The 20,738-nt window shown below is 38.3% G+C and overlaps 1 protein-coding gene across 3 annotated transcripts in view; it reads right to left on the reverse strand.

The window, feature by feature from the left end:
- Positions 1 to 20,738, reverse strand: part of trip4 (thyroid hormone receptor interactor 4) — a 47,741-nt gene that overhangs the window by 25,670 nt on the left and 1,333 nt on the right. The window contains exons 2-9 of one of the 3 annotated variants that reach the window (XM_039773472.1): positions 15,372 to 15,538; positions 14,088 to 14,137; positions 13,249 to 13,464; positions 9,445 to 9,523; positions 7,286 to 7,415; positions 6,224 to 6,439; positions 2,928 to 3,036; positions 64 to 257 (exon numbers count right to left, since the gene is read on the reverse strand). In XM_039773472.1, the coding sequence (XP_039629406.1) occupies positions 64 to 257; positions 2,928 to 3,036; positions 6,224 to 6,439; positions 7,286 to 7,415; positions 9,445 to 9,523; positions 13,249 to 13,464; positions 14,088 to 14,137; positions 15,372 to 15,538 (1,161 nt within the window). Of the gene's footprint in view, positions 1 to 63; positions 258 to 2,927; positions 3,037 to 6,223; positions 6,440 to 7,285; positions 7,416 to 9,444; positions 9,524 to 13,248; positions 13,465 to 14,087; positions 14,231 to 15,371; positions 15,539 to 20,738 lie in introns of all 3 variants that reach the window. The other 2 variants (XM_039773471.1, XM_039773473.1) reach the window with 2 other exon arrangements.

Genomic DNA, 20,738 nt, shown 5'->3' on the forward strand with positions numbered 1-20,738 from the left:
GCCATGACAGTAAGCGATATAAGCTGTCAGAGGTCAAGAACAACTGGTCATTGAAATACTGACCTCTTAATTCCTTTGACAAGTAAAGAAGCCCAAGGCTGGTGCATGCTGAGGCAACACCCACTGTCTGCCATTTCTTGCAGCTCTCTGTCTTGTATTCTTAAATGTTTACGTTCTGTTTTGATGTCCAATTTCCGATCCTTGGCCTCTTCATTTCTAGACTTCCTCATTAAATCAGAACTGCCAGGATCCATCCACTGTAAAACATAATCACAGAGCTATATATTTAGAAAGACTTTATTATACAAAAGAAATTCCCTACAGAAACCATAAAGGAAAAAAATTGACATTTTATGCTGAGAAATAAAGGTGGTTCGTAAAAGTGCAAGCAAAACTTCTTAATTTTTGGAAACACATTCTTTCATTTTCATCAGCTTCACAGTGATGACATTGAAGGTATAACTTTCCTAAGCAGTGCTTGTTTATTGGAATGAATTTCTCTCCAGTCCTCATTAATTCATTCTGTATCCCAGATTTTGCCTTCCTGCTGCTCAACTGCTCTATCTTAAGCACCTTCTGTGATGTGGCTGATTCTCAGAAGATGTTGTTACTCTTCTTCTTCCTTCTTTCCACTATAGAATTCTTCATTATGTTCAGTGATAACTTAATTATGAATTCAGAACACATTTGTTCAGTGTCCTGAGGGATTATTAACAGATGGGCTTTTATTACAATAAACTTTTGTGCTCACCATTAAAGTGGCCAACAGGTTGCCACAACCAAAATTTTTCTTAATTTCCAGCACGTATCAGGCTATATTCAAGATTATTTCTTGCTTCTCTGTGTGTCAGCATCTTGTCTGCTAATTCTTTCCTGGTCATCACCACTTAATCGCCTTCTGTGATGTTCTTCACATTCAGCAGATGGTGCTAGTCATCTTTTTCTCCTCATTAAGCTTCATTGATTTCATTAATACTCATAGATGCCTATGCTGTTCTTTTCTTTTCTGCCATGTCACAAAAAATATTCACACCTCTCTTTCCTGAGGCTGCAAATATCTCAGATTTTTCAAATTTCCAGAACTTATCAGATCATAACCTTTTGAATAGGACGAAGATAGACAGACAGAAGTGAAGGACTGTTGTACAGTTTGCATATCTATAACTTGAAATCCACAAGGGGTGAAAATGAATAATGTGCCTTAAAATAGTCTTTTATTCCTGAGCTTTCGACACCCATTGTTGTCATCCTCAGAGGAAAATGATTTGACATACAGGAATATCCCACTTCCACAATTGTTATATTGCCTTTTATAGATAAATATTGGATTTAGAGAAAGGCTGGACTAGATTGATAGGAAAAACAAATGTTTTACTTATTATTGGTCAGAAAAGGTTTCTGTAATAATTTTTATCATTGAAGACAGCAGGCACAGAATGATACTTTCGGTTGCCAACAGTTGAGACAGTTAAAAAATCAACTACTTGCTGCTAATTCTCAAAATCCACCTGGAATTTCAGATTCAATGCAAAAAGAATGAATAATGTGAAAAATACAACTGGCTTTGTGCGTTCATTTCCCACTATCCCACATACAGGCCCCTGATAAAATACATATTGAGTGTATTGCTTTATTTTTATGAGATGGCTACTTTACAGCTAACACTGTGTGTTCCACTTTTCTGTAACATGAGGTGGTGCTTTTTATATTAAAAAGCTCACTTGCAGAGTAACATATTGACAGTTGACCATGGGGATTTTGAATACTGTTCTTAGAAAAGCCTTTTTAATATGAATGTTACATTCGGCCAAAAATCCCACTCATGAATGCTTACTTTTATATGGCAAGCTTCTGAAGTATTGTTTAAGTTTAGGAGCAAAGTGACATCATTTTTATTCATGTTATGCCAATCCATTACAAAATTTGCTTATCTTTAATTATGGAAATAAAGTGCTATGTCATTTATCTGATGAACGTCTACCACTACCCAAAAGAATACACTTCACTGTTTTGTTTAGTTCTAGTATATGATGACCAAATGCATTTCTACAACAACAGTTAACCCTACAAATATATATGTTTTTTCAGTGTAACTAATGTGACAGATGGGGGTGGAGTACAGAAAGGGACTGAGAATTCCAGATGCTTCAAAGCACATTCTTCTCCATTTTCAGGTGGCAACTGGAAAAGCACCAGAAGTGGCACACCTCAAGAGGATTCTCTGGGGTATACCCAGGCTTGTAAGATCAATCCAGGAAAGGGTGAGACTGCCCATTCTGGTCATGTGATGCAGGTGCCATATAAAGGATGAAAAGAAAAGTGGAAGGGCACCTGTGACTTTGAAAAAGGAACTCTTCTACAGAAATGACTAAAGGTGATTATTGATTATGAGAAAAAGAGGGAACCCTACTCTACTATACCAGCCAGGGCTAAAACTGCATACTGCCACCAGAGGGAAGAACAAAGATTTAATTATAAATAAAAATGACATTTCCAGGTAACTGGGCATGAAGAGCCCACAGTGGCTTCATTTCCTTGTGATTTTGGGCACTTTGTCTATTGTTTCACAGTAACAGTGTTTATTAACCCATTCTAACTTTGAGGGGTTTGAAAATCTGATGAAGGCGATTGTTCTTTGGTTCTTGTACTGACCTGTATCAGTTACAGTACATTATTAAAAAACATGTAATATACTCTACTTTGTCATGTCTCTTTGTAGAAAATGAGCAGATAAAATATTTATATAGCTTCCATGAAATAAACTTTACTGCTCAAATCAGAGACACATAACAAATCTTCAAAAGTCTCTTTAATTCTGCTAGCTTTAACCTTATTGCCTAGCTGTAATCTGTATAAAACACATACATGAGATTTGCAACAGGATTTTTAACGACATTTAAAATAAATAAATAAATCAGACCTCTTACCTGGGGTGCAACTAAACTAATATTTGGATTTACAAGGTCTCGTAGAGGCTGCTGGCCTTTGTTAATAGTTGGAGATGGTGAGTTGAATACTTCCAAATTTTCATCATATCTAGTAAACACAACAAACTGAAGTTTTAATAAAGCAAAAAGCCGAAAACAGAAAAAATAAACACATTAAAAAAGAACTACCGTATATACTTGCGGATAAGTTCTCCCACGGATAAGTCGGGACTTGATTTTAATGTATAATTTCTGGTATTTTATAATGTCCAAGACATTATGATATGCTAACGCCCACCTGAGAGTACCCATGGAGCACACTGCCTTGTTTTTCTATGTGGGTGCGGCACTGCGTTGTATCAGCGTGTGCTCCTAACCTCTGTCGCTCTCTCTTTCTATTGTGCCTGAATACCCAAACTATTCCTAAACAACATTTGCACTGATTTGTGTTTTTTGTATCTCACACCCTCATACACCTTTACTGTAAGAGCATCTCTGATCTGCGATGGAGCGTTCGATCAGAAGAAAATATGAAGCTGGTTTTAAATTAAACGTCATTGAAGTAGCAAAAGAAATTGGTAACTACAACAAAATTCGATGCGTCTGAGAAACTGATGTGAGATTGGAGGAGGCAAGAAGATGTGGAAAAAACAAAAAAAAATAATGAAGTGTCGCATTTTTGAAAGGGCGTATAAGTCGGTGTCTGATTTTATAATCGATTTTTTGGGTTTCAAGACCCGACTTATATCTGAGCATATACGATAACTTGCTAAACAAACACAGGTATGTAGCCAGCATAAATAAAAGTTGATGACTATAATCTTTTTAAACAATTCAAAAAATCAGTATAAACTGTGGGAGGTTCTGGATTGTCTGTTATGTGTCATTAGGTTCCTTTGTCTACAGAGTAGAATTGAATGTGCCTTCTTAGAGATACATTGAGTCTATTTAATCAGAGCATGTGTTCACTAACATGAGTTTTTTACAGTATATTTCTTCCTGTAATTTTTTAATATCAACAGTTTTATGAGTATCCAGTATAGGGGCCTAAGATTTGCATCTTAGCTTTGTGCAGCTAATGATGCCCTTTTGAATACATTTAATTAAGTTATGGAGCACACTGGACTAAATAACAGCAGAGTGCAAAATGCTCATGACAAGAATCCATACCAATAAAAATGTATAGATAAGGGTCATTGTTTTCTCACAAAAGAAGTGGCTAATTCAGAGCAGATGAGGAGGCTGGAAAGAACTCTAACAAAGCTGTTACAACAAGGTAGCAGGCCTTAAGCTTTGTGTTCATCAATCAAAAGGTATTAGTTAAGCTTGTCTAGGACTGCTCATAAGAATGGCTAAGACATGTGGAGAATTCTATAGTAATGGAAAACATATGAAAAAACTGGTTTTAAGAAGTTTAAAAACTTAAAACATTTGTTTAAATAATATGTCATGGAGGCTTGTGCATTGCTGATCAACAAAGAAAACGTAATCTGCCCAAAAAAAGTGTAACTTATTTAATATGCAGTGCCTTTCAAAAGTAGTCAGACAAATTCAACTTTTACACATTTTTTATGGTGCAGTCTTACTCTAAAATCATTTACATTTATTTTTGCCCTCATCAAGCAACAATTAATACCCAAGAATGACCCCCCCAAAAAAATCAGGATTTTTAGAATTTTTTTGAAAATTTAATAAAAATAAACCGAAATTAGTTGAAAGAACAAGTATCTAGGTCAATTGACATGAGTGACTTACTAAAATGGTATTGGCCGTACTCATTCAACCTTTTTAATAAATTTAAATTTGAAAAGCACATGTCAGCACAATGACTGAATTTCAGTGGGTTGTTTCTTTACTACAACTAAGTTAAATGATGGGTTTATAGGTTTGTAAGACCATGTTGTATCTTGAGCATACTGTCTGCAATGAAATGCAGAATTCACTTTTAAACTATTAGCCCCACACAAAAAGGTATGATAAGCAATAAAAGATATCAAACTTGAAAAGGCAGTGAGTACAAAAATAAAGAAAAATAATAATCGAGTAACATCTTGTTACAGCAGAATTGTAATATTTATATTTTTTATTAAAATGTATATTGAACAGTAAATAGGGAATTCGTCTTTGAAGTGCTACCTTAAATATATTTTACCCAATTTCATTTTGCTTCATTTCACATGATTAGTATTCCAATGGTTTCAAACTATGGCATGCAACCATTTCTTTTTTTGTACTCTCCTCATCTAACCACATTATTTTAAGTGCCCACTACTCTTTCCTCAGACATCTTCAGATCAGTGCATGAATAAGCATCGGAGACCCTGCACACACCAGTATCAAAATTATTTTCCCTGTGCCGTCTAGTACGTAATGTGACAAGAAACAAATCTGAACAAGCAAACATGCAAACAAACGTTTACTCCAGGTTATTAAACTATTGATTCATATACCTGCCTGCAATCTTTACTACCAGTTAGTTAACAACACCAATTCAATGATACTGGATTTCTGCAGCTTAGCTAATTTTATTGCTTGACTTTTACTTGTTCTGTCTGATATATGGTGCATGTTTATTTTTGAGATTAATTTTGCTTTGTTTAGCAATTTCTATTATGTCTGCTATGGTAGTATACAATGATCCAGGCTGTTACTACTATATTTTATGTTTCTGTATTAGTGGAAATAGCAACAAATACAGGTTGTACTGCAAAGTACAGAGACAGTGAAATGGATTGAATTATACTACATAAAACAAACATTAACTTTGAGAAGAGCATACAAACATTAGCTTATAGTCAGTGCATCCTTCCTATTTTTAATTCAAAAAGGTGGAGGAAGAAATTATACACAATTATTTTTTAGCAATTTGCAGCGCATCTCTGAAAAATGTTCATGTCTATATCTTTAAAGAAATATTTTTTTTCACTATTAAAAAATTTGTATCAACATGGCTCATCTTGTTTTGTAGCCAGCCAAAAGAAGCATACCATAGGCATATCCCAGATCTTAAAATTGTAAACTTGGCTAAAAATCTAAATCTCAGATTAAGTAAAATATGTTTATGGTTTTAACAGCCTACTACTGCTTCTGCTTAATTAAACAGTATTAAAACTATATGGTTCCACACTTAAAAAGAGACACTTTTTAAAGACAAGAAGAATATTATAGATTATAGAACATTGTGTGCGCACTTCACTGTAACACGCCTCTAGCAAACATGCCCTTAAAAGAAATGTGAACTGTATAATGTGTCATGCAAATATCTAACCAACACCGATTTCTTGACTTCTACTTACTTGCTATAGTATTCCGTCATGTTGTTCTCATCCTCAATAATCTGACGGCCCGCAAAGTCAATTGTGATTTTCCGGCTGGTGCGGGAGGAGTGACGAAGATTCCGGAGCTCCTCCTCTTTTTTCCTCAAAGCTTCTCTCTCACTTTTTGATAGCCACTGATTTGAATCTGTTGCATAATAATCTGATTCATCATCAATCACTTTTGTACGACGCACACTGTGAATTACAGAAATGACATGTATTACAGACTAATTATATGCTTCTTCTCTACTAGCTAATTATCCCAAAAAGAATACCTTTCTTAACTAAGACATTACTTCACCCAAATATACAACATAAACCACTTGCAAACAGTGTTTTAAACTATTAAAAGAAAACGTGACAAGTAATTTACACAGGCAATGTGTGGGAAAGACAAGCCATGTGAGACGTGACAGTTTTCAATATTGTTAAAGACAGTAATTTACTTGTTGCTATTAATGAAACTAATTTTGCAATCAAGTGTAAGGACATCATATCTGTTCCTTAAATTTTTCATCTTTTAGTGCTATTGGGAACCATATGTACTGTATATTCATGGAGTTACTGTTGCTTATATTCATAGTATATAATTTCTACCTAGATGTGTGTTAATTAATTGCTAGCTGTATCCTAATGATTCATGCCTCCACACCTAAGAAGATGGGTTAACTAGACAATTTTAATACAACTGTTATATATTCTCTGAAATGAGAACTCAGATAAATAAACATAAATATACCTCTCTAAGATGAGAGGACTCTATCACTCGAAACTCACTGCATTGATCTCACTATAACAGAGAGTCAAATGTTGGGGCGAGTCTGACACACCAGCTTTAGCAGAGAAACTATTTGTTCAAAAACTGTGTAAACACTTCTGACACAAATATTTGTATCCAGTTTTGAATAATACAGAATAGTATGTTGGCACAGTGGTTTGTTGGGCCTTGAATAAACTTCAGAAACGGCTCAGCTGTGAATTAGATTAAGAGTGTTTGGAAATCAATGGCTAGGTCGAACAATTGGTCATAAAAAAAAATACCTGTTCTTGTCAAATTCCAAAAGCTTGTCTTTGTGTTGCACTGCCTTTTCTAGGCCTTCTTTCATTCTGAGATGCTGATGAGGAAGCAAATCCTGGTCTGAGAATTCAGGAACACATGGTTTTTCATAGCCTACAGAATACGAAACGTTTTTTCTATTAAGTTAAAGAGATCTAGAGGTTAAAGAAGTTTTAAAATTTAGCTTATTAAGGTAGTATAACATATCAGAATTCCTCTATTTGAAAAGAGACATGATAAAATGCTACCTCATCATAATAAATGTTAAGCTAAGTGATCTATAATTTCCAGAGTTAGCAGAAGTTCATTTTTATAAATATATAGAATGGTGCCGGCCTCCACTCTACTGAACATGTCCAAGGTTTATGTCATCATTGAAAAATAAATGTTAAGTGTACATTTCTATAGATACATAAACCAGAAAAAACTGGCTTCAGGAAGCACATACATAAACAACTTTACTCATCCATCCATCCTCTTCCGCTTATCCGAGATCGGGTCGCGGGGGCAGCAGCTTGAGCAGAGATGCCCGGACTTCCCTCTCCCCGGCCACTACTTTTAACTTTTCTGGGGGAATCACGAGGCGTTCACAGGCCAGCCGGGAGACATAGTCCCTCCAGCGTGTCCTGGGTCTTCCTCAGGGCCTCCTCCCGGTTAGATGTGCCCGGAACACCTCACCAGGGAGGCGTTCAGGAGGCATCCTGATCACATGCCCGAGCCACCTCATCTGACTCCTCTCGATGTGGAGGAGCAGCGGCTCTACTCTGAGCCCCTCCTGGATGACTGAGCTTCTCACCTTATCTTTATGGTAAAGCCCAGACAGCCTGCGGAGGACTCATTTGAGCCGCTTGTATTCGCGATCTCATTCTTTCAGTCACTACCAATAGTTCATGACCATAGGTGAGGGTAGGAACGTAGATCAACTGGTAAATTGTGAGCTTTGCCTTACAGCTCAGCTCCTTTTTCACCACGACAGACGGATGCAGAGGCCACATCACTGCAGACGCCGCACCGATCTGCCTGTCGATCTCACGCTCCATTCTTCCTTCACTCGCGAACAAGACCCCAAGATACTTGAACTCCTCCACTTGGGGCAGGATCTCGCTCCCAACCCTGAGAGGGCACTCCACCCTTTTCCGGCTGAGGACCATGGTCTCGGATTTGGAGGTGCTGATTCCCATCCCAGCCACTTCACACTCAGCTGCGAACCGATCCAGATAGAGCTGAAGATCATGGCCTGATAAAGCAAACAGGACAACATCATCTGCAAAAAGCTGTGACTCAATCCTGAGTCGACCAAACTGGACCCCCTCAACGCCCTGGCTGCTCCTAGAAATTCTGTCCATAAAAGTTATGAACAGAATCGGTGACACAGGACAGCCCTGGCGGAGTCCAACTCTCACTGGAAACGGGTTCAACTTACTGCCGGCAATGCGGACCAAACTCTGACACCAATCGTACAGGGACCGAACAGCCCTTATCAGGGGGTCTGGTACCCCATACTCCACAATACACATGTAGACTGGTTGGGCAAACTCCCATGCACCCTTCAGGACCCTGTTAAGGGTGTAGAGCTGGTCCACTGTTCAGCGATCAGGACCAAAACCACACTCGCACTGTTCCTCCTGAATCCAAGGTTTGACTCTGTAGTTGGAACACATCCTCAGGTCCCCCTTCTTAAAGAGGGGGACAGCCACTCCAGTCTGCCAATCCAGAGGCACTGTCCCCGATGTCCATGCGATGTTGCAGAGGCGTGTCAACCAGGACAGTCCTACAACATCCAGAGCCTTAAGAAACTCCGGGCATATCTCATCCACCCCCGGGGCCCTGCCACCAAAAAGTTTTTTGATCACCTCGGTGACCTCAGGTACGAAAAAAGCAAAAATGTTTAATATAAATATGTATTTCAGTACTTAACTCTACTAAATGTTGACAGCAGAATAACTGCTCCTACTTTGGCTCAAACTAATTTAAAGAAACGAGCAAAGTGAAGAGCCTTGAATTATGTACTCATGTTGTACTTCATGAGATATATCCCATCTAAATCCAAAAATAAAGTTCAAAATTAATAAATAGGTAAACTGAATTAATTTCAGGAAATTATACTCTGTAAAAAAAATTAAATAAATAAAATTATCAGTACCTGACAATAGCTTCTTCAAAAGCTTCTGGCTTTTGTTTGAATCCCGCTGAAGAACCTCTTGCTCTTCCTTAGAGCAAACCTCATGAAAAAAATGTTATTACAAGCACTAATTAATTACTCAATTACAGTACTGCCAGCCACCACACATCCAAAATTGCTAGGTTTCTATAATAAATAGAACATGCTGCCCTTACAGTGCATCCAGAAAGTATTCACAGTGCATCACTTTTTCCACATTTTGTTATGTTACAGCCTTAGTCCAAAATGGATTAAATTCATTTTTTTCCTCAGAATTCTACACACAACACCCCATAATGAAAACGTGAAAAAAGTTTACTTGAGGTTTTTGCAAATTTATTAAAAATAAAAAAACTGAGAAATCACATGTACATAAGTATTCACAGCCTTTGCCATGAAGCTCAAAATTGAGCTCAGGTGCATCCTGTTTCCCCTGATCATCCTTGAGATGTTTCTGCAGCTTAATTGGAGTCCACCTGTGGTAAATTCAGTTGATTGGACATGATTTGGAAAGGCACACACCTGTCTATATAAGGCCCCACAGTTGACAGTTCATGTCAGAGCACAAACCAAACATGAAGTCAAAGGAACTGTCTGTAGACCTCCGAGACAGGATTGTCTCGAGGCACAAATCTGGGGAAGGTTACAGAAAAATTTCTGCTGCTTTGAAGGTCCCAGTGAGCACAGTGGCCTCCATCATCTGTAAGAGGAAGAAGTTTGAAACCACCAGGACTCTTCCTAGAGCTGGCCGGCCATCTAAACTGAGCGATTGGGGAGAAGGGCCTTAGTCAGGGAGGTGACCAAGAACCCGATGGTCACTCCGTCAGAGCTCCAGAGGTCCTCTGTGGAGAGAGGAGAACCTTCCAGAAGGACCATCATCTCTGCAGCAATCCACCAATCAGGCCTGTATGGTAGTGGCCAGACGGAAGCCACTCCTTAGTAAAAGGCACATGGCAGCCCGCCTGGAGTTTGCCAAAAGGCACCTGAAGGACTCTCAGACCATGAGAAACAAAATTCTCTGGTCTGATGAGACAAAGATTGAACTCTTTGGTGTGAATGCCGGGCGTCACGTTTGGAGGAAACCAGGCACCGCTCATCCCTAGGCCAATACCATCCCTACAGTGAAACATGGTGGTGGCAGCATCATGCTGTGGGGATGTTTTTCAGTGGCAGAAACTGGGAGACTAGTCAGGATAAAGGGAAAGATGATTGCAGCAATGCAAAAAGACATCCTGGATAAAAACCTGCTCCAGAGCGTTCTTGACCTCAGACCGGGGCGACGGTTCATCTCTCAGCAGGACAACGACTCTAAGCACACAGCCAAGATATCAAAGGAGTGGCTTCAGGACAACTCTGTGAATGTCCTTGAGTGGCCCAGCCAGAGCCCAGACTTGAATCCGATTGAACATCTCTGGAGAGATCTTAAAATGGCTGTGCACCAACACTTCCCCATCCAACCTGATGGAGCTTGAGAGGTGCTGCAAAGAGGAATGGGTGAAACTAGCCAAGGATAGGTGTGCCAATCTTGTGGCATCATATTCAAAAAGACTTGAGGCTGTAATTGTTGCCAAAGGTGCATCGACAAAGTGTTGAGCAAAGGCTGTAAATACTTATGTACATGTGATTTCTCCGTTTTTTTATTTTTAATAAATTTGCAAAAACCTCAAGTAAACGTGTTTCACGTTGTCATTATGGGGTGTTGTGTGTAGAAATCTGAGGAAAAAAATAATTTAACCCATTTTGAAATAAGGCTGTAACATAACAAAATGTGGAAAAAGTGATGCGCTGTGAATACTTTCCTGATGCACTGTAAGTACAAAATGAACATAAAAAGGAAAACTTTTACACAATCAATGATACTTTGTTTTCAGTATTGTTAAGAAATCAAATGCACAAAAACAGAAACTTACACTAAATTAAGCTCATTCTACAGACAGAGAATGGTATTGCAGTTATATATCTGTGTGTAAATGTGCTGTGCTACAGGTCTATTATTTAAACCTTTGTCACACACGTGCGCATGGGAGGCAGCTTAAAGGGCTTGAGTAAGGACAGTTATGAGACATGCCTTTTTGTACCCTAGCTACTGTCGCACCACACTGAAGCTCAAGGCCGCCAAGTTCACCAGGTACATCACTGTGGATTGGTCGTACAGTCCCATAACATGCATCAGATTCAATTTCTATGTCAACATCTGACAACTCACATCGTCATCACTAACACTTGATTCTATTTCCATTTGTTCTAGAACTGCCCTTACAGCTTTTCGTTTGTTTTCGGGCTTTTAGTTGGAGGCTTTCCCCATTCGTGAATATTAATGAGTTATCTTAGAGTGGCAAAACATATAAAAATATTCATGATTTTTTGCATCATGATGTTATTTCATTCACAACATGGTAGCAGAACACTGTTCTAAGTGTTAGTCAGACTTAAAAATGTGAAGTGGATCATTACAAGTCACCCCGATTCTGACTCGTGGTTAACTGTATTTGCAAAGAATTCCAAATGAGAGTCATGCTTATGGTTAATGTAAAGGCAACATTAAAGAATTTTCACAAAGAAGCAGTGTTTCTTAGCTCATAGCGCTTTCTGTAAATGGCTCACAGTATATGAGTTATGAATTAGATGTGATCTGTGATAGTGTTAAACTCTCTTACAATGATTGCTTGCAAGGATTTCAGTTAAATGAGAAAAAAAATTACTTAGAGCTATTTCTTTTCATGCTATAGCCTACACTATACTAAAAATTACTAAACAGGTTTTCTGCCTTTTTTTTTTTAAGTATTAAAAAAAATTTTAAAATAATGTAGCGTGGCAGTGGGCATACTACTGCACACAAAATTCTTTACTTGCGATGACTATAAATGTTCAGTTTCAGATACGCAGCTTCCAAAGAAGGGGAAAGAATGAAACCTGATAGGGTCGACTAACATTTGTGTGATACCACCCTTCTAACACAGTTTTTGCATGATCACCTGTCAAAACAAGCTTAAAATTAAAAAGGTTATAAATAATGAAATTCTGATTTTACCATAATGTGAACAGTAAATGATAGTCTAACAAAAACTATTAAATAAAAATGGTTTGGGGAAGGACTCTCTGGTCAGAATACGATGCAGTATTGTACCTTATTAATCTTCAATGTAAGTACTATAATGAAAAACATAACTTAATAAAATCATTTAAAAAGGTAAAACAGTTTGATTATTATAAAAACAAAAAATGTGTAAATACTATGGTTTCATTCTGCATTACATCTGCAAAAAAAAAAAAAATACGATTCCTACAGAGGTGCACTGGACAAAAATTGATAAATGACTGGATCGATGAACATCTACTCGACCCTTTGACAGAAACTGTGTTCTGTAGGTTGCAGGACAAGCTCTCATTTCTAAAACATTTTTATCCTAATGGTGGTGCTATTTTACCAGCTGGTGATCAAGGAAGTTAAGAAAATTTCATGCTAACAGCCCTATCAACTATTTCAAGTTAAACTTGGTTTTATTTAGAAACATGACCAAGTTATTAGATAGCTTTTATTATTATACTGGATTCATTTAATGGTGTCTTATTAGTGTTTTGGAATTCCCAATAGTAAATACTGAAATATATTTGGTGAATTTCAGAATAGCTCTCCCTCAGAGGTTTCACATGATAAATACAATGCTGAAGACTATGTTCTCAGAAGAAAAAAAAAAGTGGCGTCCTAAGTTTTCTCCTCATACTCAAAAATGACAGAGTGTAGTATTTACCAAGAAATGTAAACAACATGAAATACAAACTCACCAGACTTCCACAGAATAGGCAGGGCCCTGAACCTTCCTGTTCACAAACAATTCGACCACAGGTTAAACAATTATTAATAAGCCTATGTTTTTGTGCCAGACACTCGCATGAGTAGCGACCAGGAAGTAAAACTGCGAGCCGATCCTGACCCTCTTTTGCATATAAATTGATAAACTTGCTCTTCTTCTTGGAAGAGGAGGAGCTATTTTCATGTGCCTAAAAATTAAAATCACAAAACAAAATTAATACATTTGTTAGATTCAAACATTATTTTGCAAACATTAGTAGTTCACTTTTTTTTTAGATTAACATGCAGTGAGGGGCTCAATCGTAAAAAAGGTTTTCATCCATTTATGACTTAACCCACTTATCACGACACAGTTTCATTGTCTAGCAATGCCTCTCAGTCACATTCAACACAAACTAAAAAATAACCCTGGATAGTAAACTAATCCACTGCACACCACACTAGACAGTGGAGAAATATGGGAGCAGGCTAGGAGCAACAGCACTAAAGAATGCAAATATTTATTACTCACACCTTTTCATTGAAAAGACCTCTTTATCAGAGTATATCTCCATAACAACCAATTGTATTTTACCTAGTAAGTCATAAATAGGAACAATAACACATTCTAGAAAGCAGACTTCAAAAGCCAGCAGCTTAAAAGGCAAAGGAAAAACAAACACTCCTTCAACTGTCAAACAGATAATAGTAATAAATCCTCCTGCTGACCTTCAAGATCCATATCAAAGGTGTTCCAAGTCTGTTTTGTATTATTTAATGCACTTACATAATAATAACCATAAACAATCATGATCATAAATAAATGTCATACCTTTGCCAAATCTATAGGTGTTTTCACTGCTTCCACAACTGGTTCTTGTTCTGCAAAAGTTAAAGCTTCTTGCTTATTTCTTCCCTTCCGCTTTGCTTTTTTCATCTGATCAAAACCTTTATTTGATTCTGCCATTTCTGGAACTATACAAAAATATGACCTATATTTTTAATCTTTATGATAGAAGTTCAGTATTTTATACTTTTAAGAAATTAGATTTAATCATAACCTAATTTGTATGGAACTCAAAACATTCACACATCCAAAGGACAACCCTACAACGACCTAAAGCAGAAGATGGCATGGCTATATCTAACTTTGAATTTTATTACTGGGTGGCAAATATACAAGCTATAAAAACCTGGGCATTGATAGAAATAGATGGAAATGCACTAGCTTACTCTGCAATAGAAATAAAAACCTTCAGTACCTCTTTATATTCCATCCATTTATCCTTCATACAAACCTCTATATCCTAACACAGGGTCACGGGGGTCTGCTGGAGCCAATCCCAGCCAACACAGGGCGCAAGGCAGGAACAAATCCCTGGATTGGGTGCCAGCCCACCGTAGGGCATGCATGCGCACACACACACCCACCAACAGCACACACTAGGGACAATTTAGGATCGCTAATTCACCAAACCTGCCTGTCTTTGGACTGTGGGAGGAAACCCAAGCAGACACGGGGAGAACATGCAAACTCCACACAGGGAGGACCTGGGAAGCGAACCCAGGTCTCCTTACTGCGAGGCAGCAGTGCTACATATATATATATATATATATATATATATAAATATATGTCATAATTTAGTAATCCTAAACAAGTGTAATGATGTACAGTAGGTGGAGGTGTGTGCTATGGCCTGATGTGCGTTCAGGGGTTGATGTCTTTTGTTTATACTGGCCAATAGGGTAGACAGTCAGTTTCCTAGCCAGTAGTTCTGTGGTTAAATGACGTGCATGTTGCCTTCCTTCAATCAACTTGGAAAATACATTAACATATTAAATACAGAGGAGTCAGAGGTGTCAGGGAGTTTGGAGTCAGAAGTACCAGAAACTAAGGAGTCGGAGTCAAAGAATTTATCTACTGACTCCCCAGTTTGGAGATAATACTCTAACAAAGACAGTATGTTCTAATTGCTAAACCATACTGAATGAACCTTAGCAAGTCATTTATCCTTCTGGTGCCCCAAATATATAACATGGTAACAACTGCATGTGCACTTCTGATGTGTGTACATTGCTAAAGTAATGATAAGTCCAAAACAGTCATGATGTCTACCCGAGTTTTTCATGCTGGAGAAGGTGCTCTCTGGGACCTTTTGATGTGAAAAACGCCATCTTTCAAGAAACTCCTCAATAAACTGTTTCTTCTTTCCTTCTGCTCCCTGAACCAAGTCTCTTACATACTCCTCAATTTCCTCTGCATTCTCTATGGAAATGATGTACCTGACCGAAAAAAAAAAAAGAAAAAAACAATTTTAATCTACAAGTTTCAAGTGAAATATTTTAGTCATTACTTCCTTGTCACAATCACATACTGTAATATATTCTGTGCTATGCTTTCTGAATTCTAGTCAGTTTTAGCATGTAATTCCTTGCTGAAGTGTTCAGATCTTCACCAACTCTCTAACTAACAAAATAACAAATGCTACACTCATTTTATTTTCACAGTGATATTTTTACTTCAAAGCAGTGAAATGTCATTTATTAATACTACATTGTTGGTTATATTGAAAAAAGGTTAGGAAAAAAGTAAATATGTAGGTAAAGGGTCTGATTGCTTTTGCAAGGAACGGTGTGTGTGTGTGTGTGCATACATTACTTATAGATACACACACACACAGACAGCTGTGGTAAATATTATTAACATCGTTAAATTTTAGGTGTATTATGTACAATATCTCCTGAAAAAAGTTGGCAATGAAACCACTTTAGACTCCATACTGATTTGTTGCTGTTTCAAACAGTAAGAGTTAAAAAAGGAAATGTGTGGAAATACCATAAAAACTGAAACATTAAAATGACATCATTATTGCCACTCTGTTGAATGATTCAAATCGATTTGATTGGAAGAACCAGATTCTCACTGCAGTGAAATTAGTCTCACATGCAATAAAATGACCACACTCTCATGACATGAATTAACCAAGAAATGACAGCTTTTATGCCTAAAAAATGTCAGTTTCGTTCCCTGTTCCTTACTGGCAATGCTTAAGACAGGAGCGCCATCTAGGACCATTAAAAACACTCTTATAACCAAATATGAAAATGCAAAAAGGTACGAGGCCACCTCCAGAGACTCTGGAATTCCTACCTCAAACAATTCATTATTTTATTTAGAAGAATGCTAATCGGGGAGCTTACAAAAACCTCCATGGACATGGTGGGAAGAACGAAATTGAAAAAGTCTATGTATTCAGCTGCAAACTGTTAAAAACAAAAACACACACAATGTGAAGCATTCAAGGAGCTTAAAACTGATCTGGAGTGAGGATTTCACCCCAAACCATACAATGCACACTAAATTGAGAAATACTCTTTTGTCAAAGGCTAAAAAGGACCCCCACTGTTGAAAGCCAAAGATAAAAGGTACAAGGGATGTTTTTCTACACCTCCGCAGAGAATCCAAAATCCTTCTAGTAGAATGTTCAATGGAATGATGTAACCAAATTAGTGATTTGTTTATAAGCTATGAAATTAAAACTATAAAAAGTACATACAACCTACAGTTAAATATGGCTGTGGGGCTGCTTTGCTGCCTCTGCTGCTGATGATCTTAAACATATTATGGAATTCCTGAAATCAGACAAGTACCAGGGAATTGTAGAAGAGCCGAATACGCTACCCAGTGTCCGAAAACATACATGGGGTGAAAATCATGGATCCTCCAGCAGGGCAATGCCCCAAAACACACATCCAAAGCACTACAGAATGTTTAAAAAGAAAGAATGGACTGTGTGAAACTGGCTGGCAAGTAATCCTTATAAATAATCTGACAGAAAACCTTTGTAAAGAGCTAAAATCTACTACTGGTAAAAGGAATCCTGCAAGCATTCAAGAGAACAACAAACTCAAATGAAAAGTGGGAGAAATGACTAGCAGACAGGAGCAAGTGGCTTATAGATGGCTACAGGAAATGCTTTTGAAGCGGTCATAATTTCCAAACGTGCTTCAAACAAATAGCTGCATAGTGGGTCTGTAATACTGTGTTGGTATTATTTATGCACACACAAGTGTTGGCCAAAGATTTTTGCAAAATGTTCTATACTTGAATCAGTTAAATAGAAAGATTACAATATGTTCAGCCTGAAGAAGGGGCCGGAGTTGCCATGAAAGCTTGCATGTTATAATCTTTCTAGTTAGCCAATAAAAGGTGTAATTTTGCTGGACTTCTCACCACATCCATAATGGCTAACACGGTTCAACACTGCATCCTTATCACTGATATAAAGCATCTCACTTGTCTGTTAATCACAAAACTGTGCTGAAAGACTGTCACTGGGAATAAAATGTTGACTCATCCCTTTGTAAAAAGTCCACGATAGCTTATGCAATGGCGTCACCAAATTCTAGTTGTAAGAAGGAGCTTAAGGTTACCAAGTCTGCAGGGACTGGCATGGCTGCTGTTGTATGGGATGCAAAAGTGATGATTTTAGTAGACACCGTACCATGTGCTCAAACTTAATTTAAATCTAAAAATTCAAACTCCAAAAACTTTGCAGAAGTCTGTAAAGAGAGTTCACCACCTCTAAAATGTTCCTGAAACCCTCCTACAACAGAACAATACATGACCACTACATTTAAATAATCACAAAAACTTTGCTGGATTACTTTTCTCATTCTAACCCACAGCCAAATCTTTCTTTATCCGATTTCCGCCTCTTTGGATCCCTCAGAGATTTGGGATGATGAGGTTATTGATGAAGTAGTCATGAATACAGGACTCAGGATGGTAAAAACACATGGAGTACATGAACTTGTTTTCCTCTGGCAAATGAACTGAAGTGAATGGAGATTATACTTGAAGATGAGCAGTGCAGGAAAATGCATCTAATGATCATATGAGTTTGTTCAAATAATTCTACAACAGAATACTAATTATAAAAAGGACTGACTTATATATAAAAAGTCACCCACACTGTATATACAGCAAGTGTCCACTTTATTAGGTACACTTACAAGGCACCAAGTAGTGCCCACCTTTCCATTCAGAAAAACCTGAATTCTCCTGGAAATCAATTCCACGAAGTGCTGGAAACATTCCTCAGGAATTCTTCTTCAAGCTGACTCAACATCTTCACACAGTTCTTCCAGTAGATGTTTCTGACATGCATTCATGCTGTGTACCTTCTGTTCTGAGATATGAGGACTGCACAATCAAAGGGAATACACTGAAGTCCTGGTCTTATTTGAGAAAGCAGCTGGAGATGATGTGCGCTATTTCCTTGGGGTAATATCCATGTAAAAAAGGGGATACTGTATAAAAGGGTGCATAATAGGTCTGCTGTGTCAAAATTACATCAAGCTGTTATCAAGACGCCTAATATGTGTTAACAAAACATGCCTCATACCATTACCTACACAAGTCAAAGCGAAAATTAAAAATCATCAGACATGCTTTTAATATACCGTACAATGATCCAGTTTTTCCATTTCTGAAGTATGGAAAGGCAGTTGGTCCAAGTGAGATATTTATAGAAATTAAAAAGCTGCAGGAAGCAATGCTGTTGATAGTCTGACTGTTGTTTGTAATGAAATAACATCCACAGGAAAGATCTTAGACAAAAGGTGCTTTAGTGAAATTGTGCCATAAAGGTCTAGAAAACCCCATAGATTTGTGGATCATACAAAGGGATAAATCTTCTTCAGGCGTGAAGACAGTAGAATGAGGGCTCGAAAGGAAATATAGTGAGACAGCGAAGATCCATGAAATTCAATTTGGTTTCACATCAGGTATTAGCACCATGGATGCCATCTGTATTGCCCAACAGGTGCAAGAAAAATACAGGGAGAAAGGAAAAGAACTTTGGTGGGCCTTCGTTATTATGGAGAAGACCTCTGATAGTGTACCAGGACAAGAGGTCAAATGGGCAACTGGAGAAGCTGGTGTTGAGGAGTGGCTGATGATGGAAGTGATGTCCATGCAGGTTAATGCAAGAACTAGGGTCCAAACTGATGTGGTCGTGAGCAGCTACTTCAGTGATGAGGTTGGCACACATTAAGGATCTGTTTTTTTAGTTCTCTTTTCATTCTGGTCCTGGAAGCTTTATTTAAAAGCATAAGGTAACATCTGCCTGGAAAATTTCTCTGTACTTCTGACCTTACACTGTTGGCACCGAGTGAGAATGAGCTAAAAATGAAGCTTAGCGGCCTGAAGGTGAATAGAGAAAAGATAAGAGCTAATGTGCGCCCAAACCAACAAAAATCAGTGCAGACAGGTTCAAAGTTATGGGCTTCCACACTCCACCTGCAAAAGAAGCGGTGGGAGAAACTCAATACAGTGTAATAGCCGTCGCTGCTGGGTGTATCCAAGGAGCACTGCAATCAAAATTGCCTTGGGAAAAGTAGCATATGGTTTTCTGTGCAAGTAATGACCTGAAACAAAGTCCAAGAATGAAATCGCTCGCTATTGTCAGACACAACTATGATGTCTGTGATACTACACTGGAACTGAATATCAAGATTCACCAGTAGGTTCCCTGGAATCTTTAAGATTTATAAAGACTGCTGAGGTCCTTGCTAGGGTCATCCTGAATAGGATCCATGATCACCTGCTCACCTACCAGCGACCGGAGCAGTCTGGTTTTACACCTAAGAAGTAAGTCTACCATCGACGCATCCTAGCACTGAGGGTTCTCATTAAGAACAAACGTGAATATCAGCAGTTGTTTTGCAACCTTTGTCGATTTTCACAAAGCGTTTGACTCAGTTGATCAAGCTGCCCTGTGGGACATCCTGAGGGTTTGCGGGATCCCCCCAAAGTTGCTGGATATCATAGCTGGACTATACACTGGTACTTTGTGCTGTGCACAGTGGAGGCAGAATCTCCGCATTTTTCGCAGTTGATTCTGGGGTTCGTCAGGGTGTGTTCTGCTCCTACTCTGTTCAATGCTTGCATGGACTGGGCATTGGGCAAGGTCATGGGGTCCACCGGCTGTGGGGCATCTGCTGGTGAAGAAAGATTTAATGATCTTGACTTTGTTGATGACGTTGTGATCTTTACAGAGTCAATGGAGGCTCTGATTGGGGCACTCGAGAGACTGAGCGAGGAGTCTGAGTGTCTGGGCTTGCGAGTGTCCTGGATAAAAATCAAGGTCCAGGCCTTTAATGACCTCTTGGGCACAGCCATCAGCATTGTGTCTGTTTGCGGAGAGAGTGTTGACCTTGTTGAGAGGTTTACTTACCTTGGCAGTGACATTCATGTCTCTGGTGACTCTTCCTGTGAAGTCAGTAGACGGATTAGGAGAGCATAGGGGGTCATGAGGTCGCTGGAAAGGGGTGTGTGGCGCCCCCGATATCTATGCAAAAGGACGAAGGTCCAAGTCTTTAGAGTCCTGGTGCTTCCTGTCTTGTTATATGGTTGCGAGACATGGACGCTATCCAGTGACCTGAGACGAAGACTGGACTCCTTCGGTACTGTGTCTCT

The sequence above is a fragment of the Polypterus senegalus genome, chromosome 12, assembly GCF_016835505.1.
Source record: "Polypterus senegalus isolate Bchr_013 chromosome 12, ASM1683550v1, whole genome shotgun sequence".
Taxonomy (NCBI): domain Eukaryota; kingdom Metazoa; phylum Chordata; class Cladistia; order Polypteriformes; family Polypteridae; genus Polypterus; species Polypterus senegalus.